Source organism: Trichoderma atroviride, chromosome 1, assembly GCF_020647795.1.
Source record: "Trichoderma atroviride chromosome 1, complete sequence".
In the NCBI taxonomy this organism is placed as follows: domain Eukaryota; kingdom Fungi; phylum Ascomycota; class Sordariomycetes; order Hypocreales; family Hypocreaceae; genus Trichoderma; species Trichoderma atroviride.
The window spans coordinates 1,244,628-1,258,250 of NC_089400.1; the positions used below are offsets into that span (position 1 = coordinate 1,244,628).

Consider the following 13,623-nt stretch of genomic DNA (forward strand, 5'->3'; position numbering starts at 1 on the left):
CGTAGCGCCTGGCGCCCATTGCTTGGTGCCCTGTACACAGCCCAGGTGCCTTACGCTTCCTGCAGCAGAGGTACCGGGTACCAAGGGAGAGAGCTAACGCAGCTGCCGTGTTGAACTTGCGGACGACATCGTCACAACCTGGCGTCTTCTTCATTTTCCACCAAACCAGCCATCTTCAAACGCGAGGGCTGGGTCTGCGGGGGGGAACAATTGCAACTGGCCTGTTACGCTCTTCCCCGTGACTCGCTCGTCCATCCTTCTTCCGTCTCACAGCGGTCCGCGCATTATGATTTGACAAACCTCGAGGCCCCCCCTTCTTCCTTTCTTCTTCCTCTTCTTATCCCCCCTAATTCGACAGCTCGAACCGCCCACGCAAGGCTGTGCTGCCTAATCATGGATGACGCCCCGGTTCCCAAATTGTCGGATCTGCTACGGCACCCGGACGATTTGGACAAGATACCCGCGCTGAAGCTCGAGCTTTCGCGCAAGAAGAGCGCCGTCGATGGGCAGCTTCGCAACGGGCTGCGGGAGCAGCTCGAGACGACACAATCCGGCATGACGGGCCTCAGCGACGGCCAGAAGGCGGTGCAGCAGATCAAGGAGGAGATGATGAAGATTGACAAGCTGTGCTCCGAGTCGCAGACCATGATCAAGGACTTTGCCAGCATCAACCTGGTGTCGCAGGCGCACCGCAACTTTGGCGCCGTCGAGGCCATGAGACGCAACCTCGAGACGTTTAACGAACGCTTGGTCGTGGTGGAGGGGATGCTGAGGGATGACGACGAAGATAGAGAGAACATGCCGAACCTGCTGCCGTGCCACTACGAGCTGACGCAGCTGCGAAATATACGAGACGATGCCATGGAGCAGATACAGAGGGCCGACGACACCAGCTTGGAGTCGACGCTGGAGGACTATTTTACAAGGCTGGACGATACCATCGACTGGTTTGACGAGCACGTTGGACTGCTGGCTATGAACCTCATCAACCTCGTTGTTAGCGACAACAACGGCCTGGTGGTTCGCTTTGCCGTCGTCATGGAGGCGGAAGAGAAGAGTGATCAGCGCGTCATGGCGCTGCAGGAAGCACTCAAGGACCACGAGGAAATGGCGGCACGATTCCAGGGTATCACGGACGGTGCCAGAAAGGTCCGCGGCTACAAGGACAAATTCATGCAAGCCATCAAGCTCAGCGCCGAGCAGCAGTTTCAACAGGCTCGGGAGGACTTTCTTGACGATGCCGATAGCTTAGAGGCCACAATGAAGTGGTTCTTCAACGACCTTAATGCCGTAAAGATTGGTATGACGCCGCTCATGCCGAAGAAGTGGCGGATCGCAAAGACATATGCGGACATATATCACGTTTTGATGCACGATTTCCTGATTGGCATGGTGGACGATCCGGAAGCTAGCTCGGCACATACCCTCTCCATCATCAGCTTCCCTGAGAAGTACTACAAGAAGATGTCCAAGATAGGCTTCAAGCAAGAAGATCTAGTACCACACGTTATTGACAATCGCGAAGCAGAGCTTGTTCGTGACTTCCGGCAGCTCATTATCAAATTCCTCGACGAATGGATCGACCGCATCTTTGCACAGGAGAAACGCGACTTTGCCGAACGCAACATCGAAGGCTCTAATTTGGACCAGGATGAGTATGGCTATTTCCGGACCAAGAACCTCGTGGCCTTGTGGAGGATGTTGCGCGAGCAGGTCGAGGCGGCCATCAACTCGCAGCGTACAGACGTGGTCGAAGGTGTCATCGACGCCATGTTCCTCCGGCTGCGAAGCCGCCAGCAGTCGTGGCAGCGCATGTTGGAAGACGAGGCTGTGCGGTACGAGACTGCCATGTCCGATCTGGAAGGCTTCCAGGCCCTGCAGGATTGGCTCGTGGCCACGGCCAACGACCAGATTGGCGTCATCGACGACAATGAAGAGGAGAACCGCCTCGGATACTTGTCGAGCTTCCGCCTCCAGTTTGAGAGAAACGTCAGCCCGCAGTATCTCGAGCGTGCCGACCAGGAGCTCAACGCCCTCCGCGACGGCTACGTCGACTTTAGCACCTGGTGCATCCACAAGTTTGCGCACCTCGTCTTCGCCGTCGACTTCGTGGGCGTCATGCCAGACTTCTTCACGCCAAAGTGGTATTCCAACACCGCCATGAAGCAAATGGTCGTCACGTTTGAGGAATACGTCGGCGAGTACCGCCAGGCCCTGCACCACTCCCTCCTCGACATCTTCATCGAGATCTTTGCAGACGAGCTCCTCGTGCGCTACCTATCCGCCGTGCGCAACAAAGGCGCCAAGTTCCGTCGATCCGATCCCTTCCGCGACAAGCTCTTCAACGACATCGCCACTGCCTTTGAGTATTTTTCCAACCTGGCCAGCCCCGAGGTCGCCATGTCCATCAAGGACACGTGGCGCGTCACCGAACCGTTCTTGGGCTTGCTGTCTGTGGATAAAGACTCGGTGGCGGATGAGTTTGCGGCTTTCAAGTCTGCGTACTGGGATCTGCAGATTAGCTGGGTCGAGGCCGTGCTGCGGTCCAGAGACGATTTTGAGAGGAGCATGCTGAATGCTGTCAAGGCGAGGGCGGCGCAGATGGATATTGTGAGGGGACCGGAGACGGTGATGGCCAAGATCAAATAATAAAAGAAGTTATATATATACATATACGGCATAGGACTTATGTAGTGTGGGCAGAGAGGCATAGTTAGCTGGTTTCAAGAGTGGGAAATGGAATCTGGCGGCACTGGATGGATAGGCGAGTTCATTTTACGTGGACGGAGAATGTGGTTTATTACGATTTCAAATGGTTTAAATGTGCTATATTAGCGTTTCTATGGATGTCAATGGAGCTGTTATACAAGAGAGGGAGAGGGAGGGAGAGTTGCGTTTCTGAGAGAGCAGATTTTGCTAGCACGTCTAGTTGAGTCGCAAGAGGTTACGTCTCACACCAACAAAACAAATTCAAAACTCAAAAGTAGAATGCAAAGAATGTGAAAGAAGAGAGAAAAAAGTAACGACTCAAATATCATAGCCTGCTGCTCCCTTTTGGAAAATACAAAAAGGATTACGCATCCCTTTGTAAGCGCGTATATCGACAATCTTCCTCCCACTACCCCTCAGAATACAAAAAGTTTAAAAAGGGAAAAAAAAGAGATAATAGTAGAACAAACTAACGATCGGTTTATATAATGGGCTGCTTCTTCCGCTCCCTCTGTCCTGTCCCTGGTCCGAAACGAAGTAGTAATAGAAACGCGACTGCGACGGCCCTGTACAAATTCTGGCCCCTTATAGAAAAAAAGGAAAAAAGAGAAGAAAGGAAAAGTTAATGTATCAAGAAATTCAAAGTTTCCACCCCCTTTCCCTGTACGATTAAAGAATGAACGGCATTTGCTATGCGGTGATATAATTTCCTACTCCGTATTGAAAGGCCAAAATCTGGATTATCAAAGGTTTATCCCCACTCTTGACTCTTGTTCTAAGACTGGCTGGCAAGGAAGTTAGCGGCCTAAGCCAAGAGCAATCAGTATAAAATCCTTCATTATAAATTCTCTCAGGTGGATCAACTTACTCTCTCCAGGTTGTAGTCATACTGCTCAAGGGCGGCAAGGGCGGCAGGGCGAGAGTATCCCATGCTGGTAAGGTTCTTCAGAATAGGGTCATCGTGCTCTCCCGCTTCTGTGAGGGCCCGGCCTGGTGCAGGGGGGGCGGGACTCTCCAGACTCTTCTTGCGCCGGACCTGTGTTGTTGCTCTGCACAGGCTGTGCGGCGGCGGCAGTGGGAGAGTCCAGGCCGGAAAAGATGGCGTCCCAATCATGGGATTCTGCTCCCTTCTGCTGTCCATTGCTAGACTGGCCGGGGGCGCTGGTGGCTGAGTTGGATGAGATGAAGTCAAAGCTGCTCTCATTGCCAAATGCCGTGGACTCGCTCTTGGCTTGGCTAGCTGGGGGGCTGCTGTCAAACATGGGGTTGTAGTCATCCAGTCCAGAGCGAGAGATGTTGGCAAAGTCATCATCTGCAGAGCCTTCCTTGGCATCTTCCAGTCCCTCGAAATCATCGTCGAGGTCATCAAAGGCGCCCTTGGCGGCCGAGCCCTGGCTAGTTGCTGGAAGGGTGGTTGAGCCAAAGATGTCATCAGCATCAGAGATCTGAGAGGTAGTCAAATGGTTGTTGGTGATTGTGGCGGGAGAAGAGGCTAGTTCAGGGCTATGGAAACTTTGAGTCAGTAATAATTTTCAAAATAGCAGCTATGATTTTTTACTAGCTGGCTTCATTTTCCCTATATTTACCTTTTAGTTTCGGATTCGGCATGGGAGGCTGTTAGTTCTTGGGGTTGAGATAAAGGAGCGGTTGTATCGGCGGCTTCGGCAGCTGGTTGATTAGACTCGGGAGTTGGCTCCGGAGCAACCTGCTTCTCCTTGGCCTTGTTTTCTGGGGACGCGGGAGCAAAGTCGTCGTCAAAGCCCCTCTCGCTATCCGACTCATCTATCTCTCGCTCAAGTTCAGAAATAGGCGGGAATTCAGAGTCGAATGCGTTTTGAGGCTTTGTAGCAGCGCTATTGTCTGTGCTGCCGGGTGCTTTGGCTGAGGTAAAGGCGGCAAACGCATTGTCAAAGTCTGCCTTGGCCTTAGCATGGTCAGTATTGTCAAAAGAGCCGGTTCGTTCTTGAGCTTCTCCCTCCGCTGGCATCTGAGAGATATCACCATGAGCGGCCGGAATAGGAGTTGCGTTGGCGCTATCATGCTTCTCCTCCTCTTCAGCAGCCGCAGGAGCCTTGGCCTCTGCAGCGCCCGGTGTCACACCGCCGAAGGGAAATGAGCCGCCCGCCGAGCCCTCGGCACGTGCGGAGGTAGGGGGAGACACTTGTCGTGACGAAGACAGTGACTCGTTGGGCTCGGGGAACGGCAAGAAGCTCGAGCTTATTTGTCGGGACTCTGGCGGCGCAGGAGGTTCAGCACTCAGCGTTGGAACGCGGCTGACATTGGGAGTCGGCCCTGAGTAATTAGAAAAAGATCCAACACTAACTGATGACTGCCCCGTGTTTTGCTGTTTGAATGCTGCAACTGGCGGGGGAGTGCCGCTGGAGCTGACAGGGCCGGCGGGGCCAAACAAATCGTCAAAGGACCTGTCGGAAAAGGCTCTGCTCGGGGGTGGCGGTCCAAAGACGCCCATGATATCTGTACTGGCGGAGCGTTTGAAGAAGGGGTTGTTAGCGCTGGATGCCGAAAGTGCCGGGCTGGCCATCTGAGCGGAGGTAGATACGGGGGAGCCCGTCTCTATCTGGCGAGAGATGTCCTCGGCGCTCTTGGCCAGGGAGTCGGCTTCACCCTTGAGCTTGTCGCGCTCTCCTTCTGTAGTAGATAACTGCTTCTTGTTAATCGCAACGAGGCCCTTTTGCTGTCTAGCGTCTAGCTTGAGCTTCTCAATCTGGGGCTTGAGTTCCGCGATTTCGGCATTGGCCACGCGGATTCGCTCTCTCAAGCTGGCATTCTCCTGCTGGTCAGCATGGAGAGCAGCCGAAACCTGCTGATGCTGAGTCTGAATATCTCGCAGCTGTCCTTCCAGAGTCATGCATTCTCCCTGCAATTTCTTAGTATCGGCTCGCGAGTGTCTCAGCTTCTCCTCGAGGGCATGTGTATCTTGAGCCTCTTTTTCATATAGTTGTCGCAGCTGTGCCAATCGCTGTTCAAAGTTTTGCTTTTGAGAGTTAGTCTGGCTCAGCTCATGCTGAGTCGTATTTCTCTTAGTCTGAACTTCTTGCGTCTGCTTGGTCAGAGAACCAATCTGATTTGATAGGTTGGCAAGCTCAGTCGTCTCGTCAGAGATGTTCTTGTTTGCCTCATCAGTGTCACCGAGGAGGTCCTCTGCGGCAGAAGCAGTGTGTGGTCGCGCCTGCTCGGTTCCAGGGTGCACGGACAAGCCACGGCCAAAGGAGGAAGATGGTACAAACGGTCTAAACGTCGTGCCTACGGGGGATGAAGGCTTAGCAGGCGAGGATGCAGCGTGAAGAACGCTGCTGCCACCAGCAAACGGATCGGCATTTGATCCTCCTGTAGACATTGTTGTCTGCGCCGGGGCGGCTGCCGGTACTGGTGCCGGTGCCGGGCTAGGGGTTGAGGAATCGAGGCCAAACAAATCGTCAAGAGCAGACTTGGGTGCTGGTGGAGCCGGGGCCGGGGCTGGCGCAGTTTGAGTGGGAGCCGGAGTTACATCAAAGGCTGACGAAACCGCGGTCGCAGGACGGCTCTGGGTTCGCAAGTGTGGCGGGATGAGGGCCGTAGGCAGAGTGGCGGGCAGAGGAATTGACCGATTGCTACGTTGCTGGCGGATCAAGTACATGGCAACGGCAAACCCATCGCGGGACAATCGTCCCTGAGAACCAAAGTCGGCCAGATCCCAAATCTGAGCGAGGGTGTCCTCGGGGAGGTTAGACTGGCTGAGGAAAGGCACAGCCTCCTCGCCTGTGATGTATCCCTTGTTCGTCTTGTCGAAATCGAGGTAGATCTGGTCAAATCTTGCCTTGTCGGCCGGAGTAATCGCCCAGTCGTTGTTTGAAGGAGCGCCGGTTGCTTGAGCGGCGACAATCGGAGGACGGTTGAGCGGGCTGCCTGTCCTCTGCTGCTGGGCAGAACCACTCAGCTGTCTTGGGATGGCAGAGATGCCGCCGGTGTTGCTTGGAGACTGTCGAGGAGCTGCTGCGCTGCGCGTGGCCGCTTCATACAGGCCGGCAGGCAGAACATTCGGCAGTGCGCGAAGGACACCAGTCTTGACGGACGTAAGGAGATGCATAGCGATGACGAATTCGGGCAGGGCTAGTGCACCGCGCTGTTCGGTATCGGCCAGTCCCCATATCCTACCGAGCATCTCGTTGGGAAGACCGGACTTGTCAAAGATGGATCTGGCTTGCTCGCCCGGCAGCATGTTCGCCTGCAAGTTTTGACGCTCAAACAAGGCCGCATACTGGGCAACCTTGTCAGGAGTCAGGGGAGGAACTCGAAGGCCGCCAGAGACTTGGGGCTGGATGGGCGTCTGCGATGGGGAAGTGGCCGGCCAGATGCCTTCGAAGCGGGGAATCGGGCCTTGCTGAAGAGCCAGCTCTGGCGTGGGCTCTCGTCCAGCCTGGGCATGGCCAATGAGGCGAAGGACAACGCCGAACCCAGCGGGAGTGAGGAAGCCGCGGTTCTCCTTGTCGGCGATCTGCCATATCTGTAGTTGAGATAGAAAAGCATGGCGGTTAGCCCGGGGACAGAAAATGGGGGGGGGAGCGTGGGGGTGAGTGATGAATCAACAAGATTCCTCTTCAGAGAGATTTATAAAGGAGGGAAATTAAGGGAGCGACAAACCTCTCCTAGGATGCGCGAATCCAGTCGTGTCTTTTCAAAGAACTTGACGGCTATCTCGCCGGTAACTACGCCCACATTATCGGTGTCGGCCTGGCGGAAGAACTGGCCATAGATGCGCTTCTCTTCGGGTGAGAGATTGAGGTTCGGCGCGCCTAAAGAGGGAGAGAGCAACACAGGTTAGCTTGGCGAACATGGCACGCAAATGAGGGCAGCAAGAGGCAATTCTCGCAATCAACAAGACATACTCGGATCAGCGGCCGCCGACATTGTCGCACGGAAGCACTAGGAAAAGATCGAAGCAGCTTTGGCGTCTTCGCTATAGTGGGTGGTGGTGGTGGGCGAGTTGCGAATCCCCTTTCGAAGGCGCAAAAGGAAAATAGAACGCTCGGCTCAAGGAAGCTCCCAGGAATGATGCAAAGCTGCAGTGGCGCTTCAGCCAGATATAGAGCAAGCAGCAGGAAAAGATAGAAAAAAGAAAACAGAGAGAGAGAGGGAGAGAAATGGCTTTGCGGCCCAAAGTCTCGAACAGCTGGCGATGGGGAGATTTTTCAGAACTGGGTGTAGTATATTGGGTTGAAGTCGGGGTCGTCGTTTGGGTCGTCAGCCTGGGGGGAGGGTGGTGGCTGGCAAGCTGCTAAAGTGCCTTAAGTGGTGAAGCTGCCCGGAGCTCTGATTCGACAAAATTAGGCTGCGGATTTAGCGTGGCCGGGCAGCACGTTTGCTTCGGCCTGCCACAAATCACCGGCTGCGGTGTATTATTGGGTACTGCGCAGCGCCGCGGCTGGGGGGGATTTGGGGGGCTGTGCGGCGCGCGGAACTTGGCTGGTACATGTCAATCCCTCAAGTCTTCCCCGGGGCTTGGTAATTTGGGCATCGCCTGGGCGCTAATGAGCTGCCGCATTAATCAAGGAAACGACGAAACAACCTGAAATACAGGCCGGGGGCTGCGTATGTACTGATACGTGCACAGCGCATACATAAAATAGAGGGCGAGCATATCTCCCTTTTCTGCGTGATGCCGCTCTGCAGGATGGATCAATGGATGCTGCTTCTGCCTATCTAGAGCTCGCATGCATCATCAAAAAAGAGAGAGGCCTGCAGCCAGATAATCATACATGAATGGGCCAGGCAAATGGCAGCTCGTGGCAGCACACCCCCAAACCACGCGGCATGCATTGCGAGCTCTTCCCCGCAAGGACGCATACGCTGCTGTCACCACTGCGGCCCTAGTGCAGCGCTGGAGCACAGGTTGCGGCATCAACTGGATGCCCCGGAACACACGCAACTGAGGCGCTGCGGCAATACCTACCTGTACACGGCACCATGAAGCAATCAATCCAGTCATTTCTCTCGCTCAGACGTGCAGGGCCTCCAGCAGCCGCCAATCCCGAACTGCTCTTCTATTTGTCTCCCGTGACTCGTCTCTCGCCAATGGGTCGCGCAGCATGGCCCCGTCATGCATCCTGGCCCGTTTTCATCACATCGCCTGGCAAATTATACGGAGCCATTCTTCCTCCCACAGAACCGCTCAAAAATATTCGCCCATCATGCTCATACGTATCAGGGTTCAATCACGTATCACTAGCTGGTGGAGGGCTTCATGCGCACAAATGAAGCAAATAAGATTCAGTATATACCATAAAAAAAATGGAGTGCTAGTTTTTTCCCTTTTTCTCTCTCTCTTATTCACATTATGTAGGTATCTCTCTAAATCCACAGCACGTCTATCCTTATCGCAGTGTAACCAGCTCTTCGGCGCTGGTCGGGTGAATGGCCACGCAGTTATCAAAGTCTGCCTTGGTTGCGCCCATCTTGACAGCAACGCCAAAGCCCTGCAGAATCTCGCCGCTTCCAACGCCCATGATGTGCAGACCAACAACCTTCTCCTCAGGGCCGGCCGTAATCAGCTTATAGTTAGTAGGGCCCTTGTCCTCTACGGCCATCGGAACGTAGTACAGGGCAGTGAAGCCGGACTTGTAAACCTTGATGTTATCCTTGCCGTATTTCTCGATGGCCTGTGGCTCTGTGAGACCGATGGCACCAATTTCGGGGTGGGCAAACACGACTGATGGGATGTTGTCGTAGGTGAGCTTCAGCGTTGAGAACTCAGGGGGGGCCGAAAACTCTGTGTGCGAGACGGCGTCCAGCAGCAATAGCAACTGGCGTCAGCTCGACCTGACCGGTAACATCGCCGATGGCATAGATGTTGTCAACGGAAGAGTTCTGGTACTCGTCAACAACGATGTGTCCCTTTGCGTTCAGCTTGACGCCGGCCTCCTCCAAGCCAATGCCCTTCGTCTCGGGCACTCGACCAATGGCCCAAATCAGGTTATCAATGTCGTGAACGGTGCTCTCGTTGCCCTGTCCATCGCGGTAGGTGACAGAGAGCTTGCCGTTGGCGTCCTTCTCAACCTTGGTCGCCTGAGACTCTCTGTGGATGTGTACTCCCAGGCGGTCATACTCGTTGGTGGCCGTCTCTTGGATCATGGGGTCGAAGCTTCGCAAAAAGGTCTTGCCTCGGATGAAAAGATGTGTTTCTGTGCCGAGGGCATTGAACATGCCAGCAAATTCAACGGCAATGTAGCCAGCGCCGACAATAGCCACCTTCTTGGGCTGTTTCTCAATTTCAAAGAAACCATCGCTGTTGGTGCCCAGCTCGGCTCCGGGGATCTTGGGCGGGGGAGCAGGCTTGCCTCCGACGGCGATGAGAATCTTCTTGGCGTTGACCAGCACCTTGGATCCGTCATCCAGAGTGACCTCTGCCTGGTTCTTGGACAGCAGACGGCCCCATCCGTGCAGATAGTCGACCGTGTCGTTTGCCAGATTCTTCACAAAGATGCCGTTTAGCTTTGCAATGTGAGCATCACGCTTGGCCTTGAAGGTGCTCCAGTCGAACGGGGCTGTTTGCTCGACGGAGAAACCGTAGTGCTTGGCGTCGTGGATTGCCTCGGCGAGGGCCGCAGCATTGTAAGTGATCTTTTTGGGGACGCATCTACACGGCAGTGGTGGCAGAGGTCAGTATAACAGTCTCATATCAGGGGAGCAGAGATATAGCCGCAACTCACCCAACATTGACACAAGTTCCTCCCAGGCGGCTCGCCTCAACAATCATAGACTTGACGCCGTACTTTGCGCTGGCCATACGGGCAGAGCCCAGGCCACCGCTGCCGCCTCCGATAACGAGATAGTCGGTTTCTTTTACTGTGGGAGCCATTGCGCGGGCTGTCGTTGATAGATGGCGGGATAGTGCAGTTAATCGGTTCGAAGCAATGTTTCTGGAGCCTACTGACTGTGCTCGCGCGAGTAAAGCGAAAGGTTGCATGGACAACAGGACTGGCGTGCAGCTTCCGTAGCCTCGAGTTTATATAGGTATGCGCGCGTGTGTAAATACGGATAGCAGATAGCAGTAGAGGGGCAGTAATTTTCTTTGCTTGTTCCAAAAACTGTTGCTCCCAAAGCGGGGGGAGGGGGCATGGAAAATGACGTGCACAGCAGCTTCTAGCAGGAGCATATTGCTAATACCAGGCATTAGTGGTTTAATTAAGCGCTTACTGGTCCTGCGGCTCCAAAGGTCCCCTAGTTTCAAGCCGAAGCCGTCTTTGATTACATTGGAGGCGGACCCGAACTTCCGCAGCACCAGAGCTAGGGGGGGTTGCCCAACCAAGCGATTTGATTTGCGCTGTCCTCGTGGCTGTAGCTTAGGTATTAGGAATCTGAGGGCGAGACGCTGAGTAATAGTAGGTTCCAATACTGTCTGTGGTAGCCTGCCATCCCTTTCCCAGGTTGTGGCTGGAGTGGCTCGAGTTATTGGCTCGTTTAGCCTCGATGAGTTGAATTTGGAATTGAGCACTCGCCCAGTTACGCTATACATGTAGAATAGGCATGAGTTGTCGATATAAAGGCTGCAAGTTACGTCATTTTCAGCGTTCATTCTGGGCTTGGTTGTAGGGAATACTCTGCGGGGAATATAGGCTATTTCTAGCATCTCAATGTTGCTCTCTAGCAGAATTAGAGTTGCGTGCCCTACAAGTCATTACCCTGCTAGCGACAATCGTGGTGCAATCCAACGCCATGATAGCGTTCGATTTGCGATACGTGTACGGAAGATTTGGCCTCGATCCGACATATCGAAAATTGGAAATACTTTATACTACAACAAGCATGTTGCAAATATCCCAGTTTCAAGCTCGGCTTGAATTTGGTCTCAGCCCACCGAGATTCCAAGCCGAGCCCTTGGGACCGTCTCATTTGTCATCTACCGGATCGCCTCGGACGAAACGATTTTCACCTCCAGTGACTGATTCCAGCAACAGCAACAATACCTATAAATAATCCCTCTAAGAAGCGCCCCTAGCTCCGCTTTTTTTTCCCCCTTATTCTTTTTTCTTTCGCTTCCTAGAAAATGCAGCTCTCATGCAACAGCTACTACCTATTTCGTAATGCTCTCGCGCCCCCACCACAGCTTCGCCCGGCTTTCGTATACATAACCTGTAATAGTCGCCGATTGGTTTCTAGCTTACAAGCATCCCACGGCTCATTGACGTGGAGTCCAATGGGTTTACAATGGCCTACAACAAATGCGCTATATTTTTTCCCCAAGTGTTGCTTCTTAATTTTTGCATAGGCAGGTACCCGCCGGTACATTGAAAAGAGCCATGGTGGAAAACTTGAACTCTTGTACTTTGGACAGCATTAAGAAGGGCTGCCCTTCTTGCATCAATCGTAGCGCCCATGAGACAATTTGACAACTCACTTAAAGGGGATATCTATGCAGTTTCCTCCAGGTGGAGATATCGAGCGTCTGTCGAATCGTTGGCTCCCTAGTTCACAAAAATATCAACAGCTGAAGGCAACAAGTCCTCATTTAGTAGTAAAAGCAGCAATGACTGCAATACAGGCTGCATGTTCTATCGGTTGCCCAAACTCAAACCATCTATCCGCCAGTCACTATCAGAAACACGTCCAACAAGAACAAAAAAAAAAGGTACGACACAAGCCTGATTCGAACAGGCGCTCCCGAAAGAACATGATTTCGAGTCATGCGCGTTAGACCACTCCGCCATTGTGCCCATGATGTCATTCATTGCTTATTGACCTATATGAAGTTATCGCAAGAGAGCCTCTGTCGAAGACAGCACGCTGCCTCAATCACACGATTCTCTATTTCCCTAAAGCCCATACTTCTTTTCTCAATAAATCTTTGCGATTCTGATGATCGACAAATACTCCTTAGTGAATCTAGCGCAAGAAGTGGGCAATAGAGGTATTTATGTTACTCGACAAAGTTATGTATCTGTCAAGGTCACCTCTATGATAACTGAAACCGCTGGCTTAACATATAGCTGCTTTCAACTACTAGAGACGATTTCCTATGTTTTGTATGAAGACAATAGGCTTATATGGTAATATAGTTCTGACGGATGAATACCCAGGGCAATCTAGGAAAACATAAAGTTCCAGTTACTCTTTGTATGAAAATGTAATGTTCAAGTCTAGTAAGCTCTCTGTGTATATAATATTATGCGTCTATTGCGTCTCTATATGGAACGTATCTATTTTAGGTCTTGTAATTAATTCTAATATTTTCCTGCAAAGCTTCCTGCTCACACTCTTGTCGTCCAAATTGAACTCCCTTCTATTCGACGACATTTGGCCCACTTGGCCGCAATAAAGAACGCTGATCCTATCAGCAAGGATATGCCTGCAAATATTTCGGCACCAAAGTACGCCCCATGGGCCGCAGAGATGATTTGGCCTGCAATCGGCGGTCCCGTCAACGCGGCAAAACTCATGACTGTGAACATCATTCCCAATCGCACGCCCGCTTTCTGAAGGTCAATAGTTAGACTGCTCAGTCCCGCAGGAACCAGACTTTGGACACCTCCGGCGAATGTTCCGTAGAAGGCAATCCAGACGTAGAGTCCCGCGACATTTTTGACGGCCATCCAGCACAGCATGCCAATCCCAGAAAGTAAGGCGAAGGGAATGAGGACGGTGATGGGTCCAAGCCGATCAGCTATGAAGTTGGGGGCTATACGCCCTGTGATGCCAACGCTGTTTATCACCAGTAGCAGATTCAGGCCGTCTGCATAGCTCAGCCCGATTTTCTCGCGGCCGAACGAGGCGACGTAGTAGTAGGCGAAATAAAGAGCCAGGAAACACTATCAAGGACGGCAGTTATCAGTACATGTCTGCTATCAAGCGAAACGGAACATGAAGCCTTACAAAGAAGGCACCGCACACATAAAGGGAATACTCTGCGTCCCTGAACGC

The 13,623-nt window shown here is 52.9% G+C and overlaps 5 protein-coding genes and 1 non-coding gene across 6 annotated transcripts; 1 reads left to right on the plus strand and 5 right to left on the minus strand.

Annotated features, from left to right (window-relative positions):
* Positions 1–30: 30 nt before the first annotated feature.
* TrAtP1_000502 (uncharacterized protein) lies at positions 31–7,967 on the minus strand. Its single transcript, XM_014091623.2, has 5 exons — positions 7,596–7,967; positions 7,351–7,502; positions 4,296–7,213; positions 3,578–4,212; positions 31–3,514 (listed from the first exon to the last, which is right to left on the minus strand). Exons 1-4 carry the CDS (start codon positions 7,615–7,617, stop codon positions 3,666–3,668), a joined length of 3,639 nt encoding a protein of 1,212 aa, XP_013947098.2. The 5' UTR covers positions 7,618–7,967; the 3' UTR covers positions 31–3,514; positions 3,578–3,665.
* On the plus strand, positions 394–2,649 carry TrAtP1_000501 (uncharacterized protein; the record flags this gene model as incomplete). The annotated part of the gene is made up of 1 exon (XM_014091624.1): positions 394–2,649. The coding sequence occupies one exon, from the start codon at positions 394–396 to the stop codon at positions 2,647–2,649; it is 2,256 nt and encodes a 751-aa protein (XP_013947099.1).
* Positions 7,968–9,080: 1,113 nt separating the features above from the next.
* On the minus strand, positions 9,081–9,293 carry TrAtP1_000503 (uncharacterized protein; the record flags this gene model as incomplete). The annotated part of the gene is made up of 1 exon (XM_066110605.1): positions 9,081–9,293. The coding sequence occupies one exon, from the start codon at positions 9,291–9,293 to the stop codon at positions 9,081–9,083; it is 213 nt and encodes a 70-aa protein (XP_065966677.1).
* A 163-nt stretch (positions 9,294–9,456) lies between these two features.
* Positions 9,457–10,672, minus strand: TrAtP1_000504 (uncharacterized protein; the record flags this gene model as incomplete). Its single annotated transcript, XM_014091622.2, has 2 exons — positions 9,457–10,342; positions 10,416–10,672. The coding sequence occupies 2 exons, from the start codon at positions 10,670–10,672 to the stop codon at positions 9,457–9,459; spliced, it is 1,143 nt and encodes a 380-aa protein (XP_013947097.2).
* Positions 10,673–12,337: 1,665 nt separating this feature from the next.
* On the minus strand, positions 12,338–12,419 carry TrAtP1_000505. Its single transcript has one exon. It is a non-coding gene; the product is annotated as a tRNA-Ser (tRNA).
* Positions 12,420–12,953: 534 nt separating this feature from the next.
* On the minus strand, positions 12,954–13,295 carry TrAtP1_000506 (uncharacterized protein; the record flags this gene model as incomplete). Its single annotated transcript, XM_066110606.1, has 1 exon — positions 12,954–13,295. The coding sequence occupies one exon, from the start codon at positions 13,293–13,295 to the stop codon at positions 12,954–12,956; it is 342 nt and encodes a 113-aa protein (XP_065966678.1).
* Positions 13,296–13,623: the final 328 nt, after the last annotated feature.

Bases quoted from the DNA above. Each gene is read 5' to 3' on its own strand.
- TrAtP1_000502 (XM_014091623.2), bottom strand. From the start codon at position 7,617: ATGTCGGCGGCCGCTGATCCGA. The intron at 7,503-7,595 runs GTATGTCTTGTT...CTCCCTCTTTAG, and splicing joins GTCGGCGGCCGCTGATCCGA to GCGCGCCGAACCTCAATCTC. The intron at 4,213-4,295 runs GTAAATATAGGG...AAGTTTCCATAG, and splicing joins GCCGAATCCGAAACTAAAAG to CCCTGAACTAGCCTCTTCTC.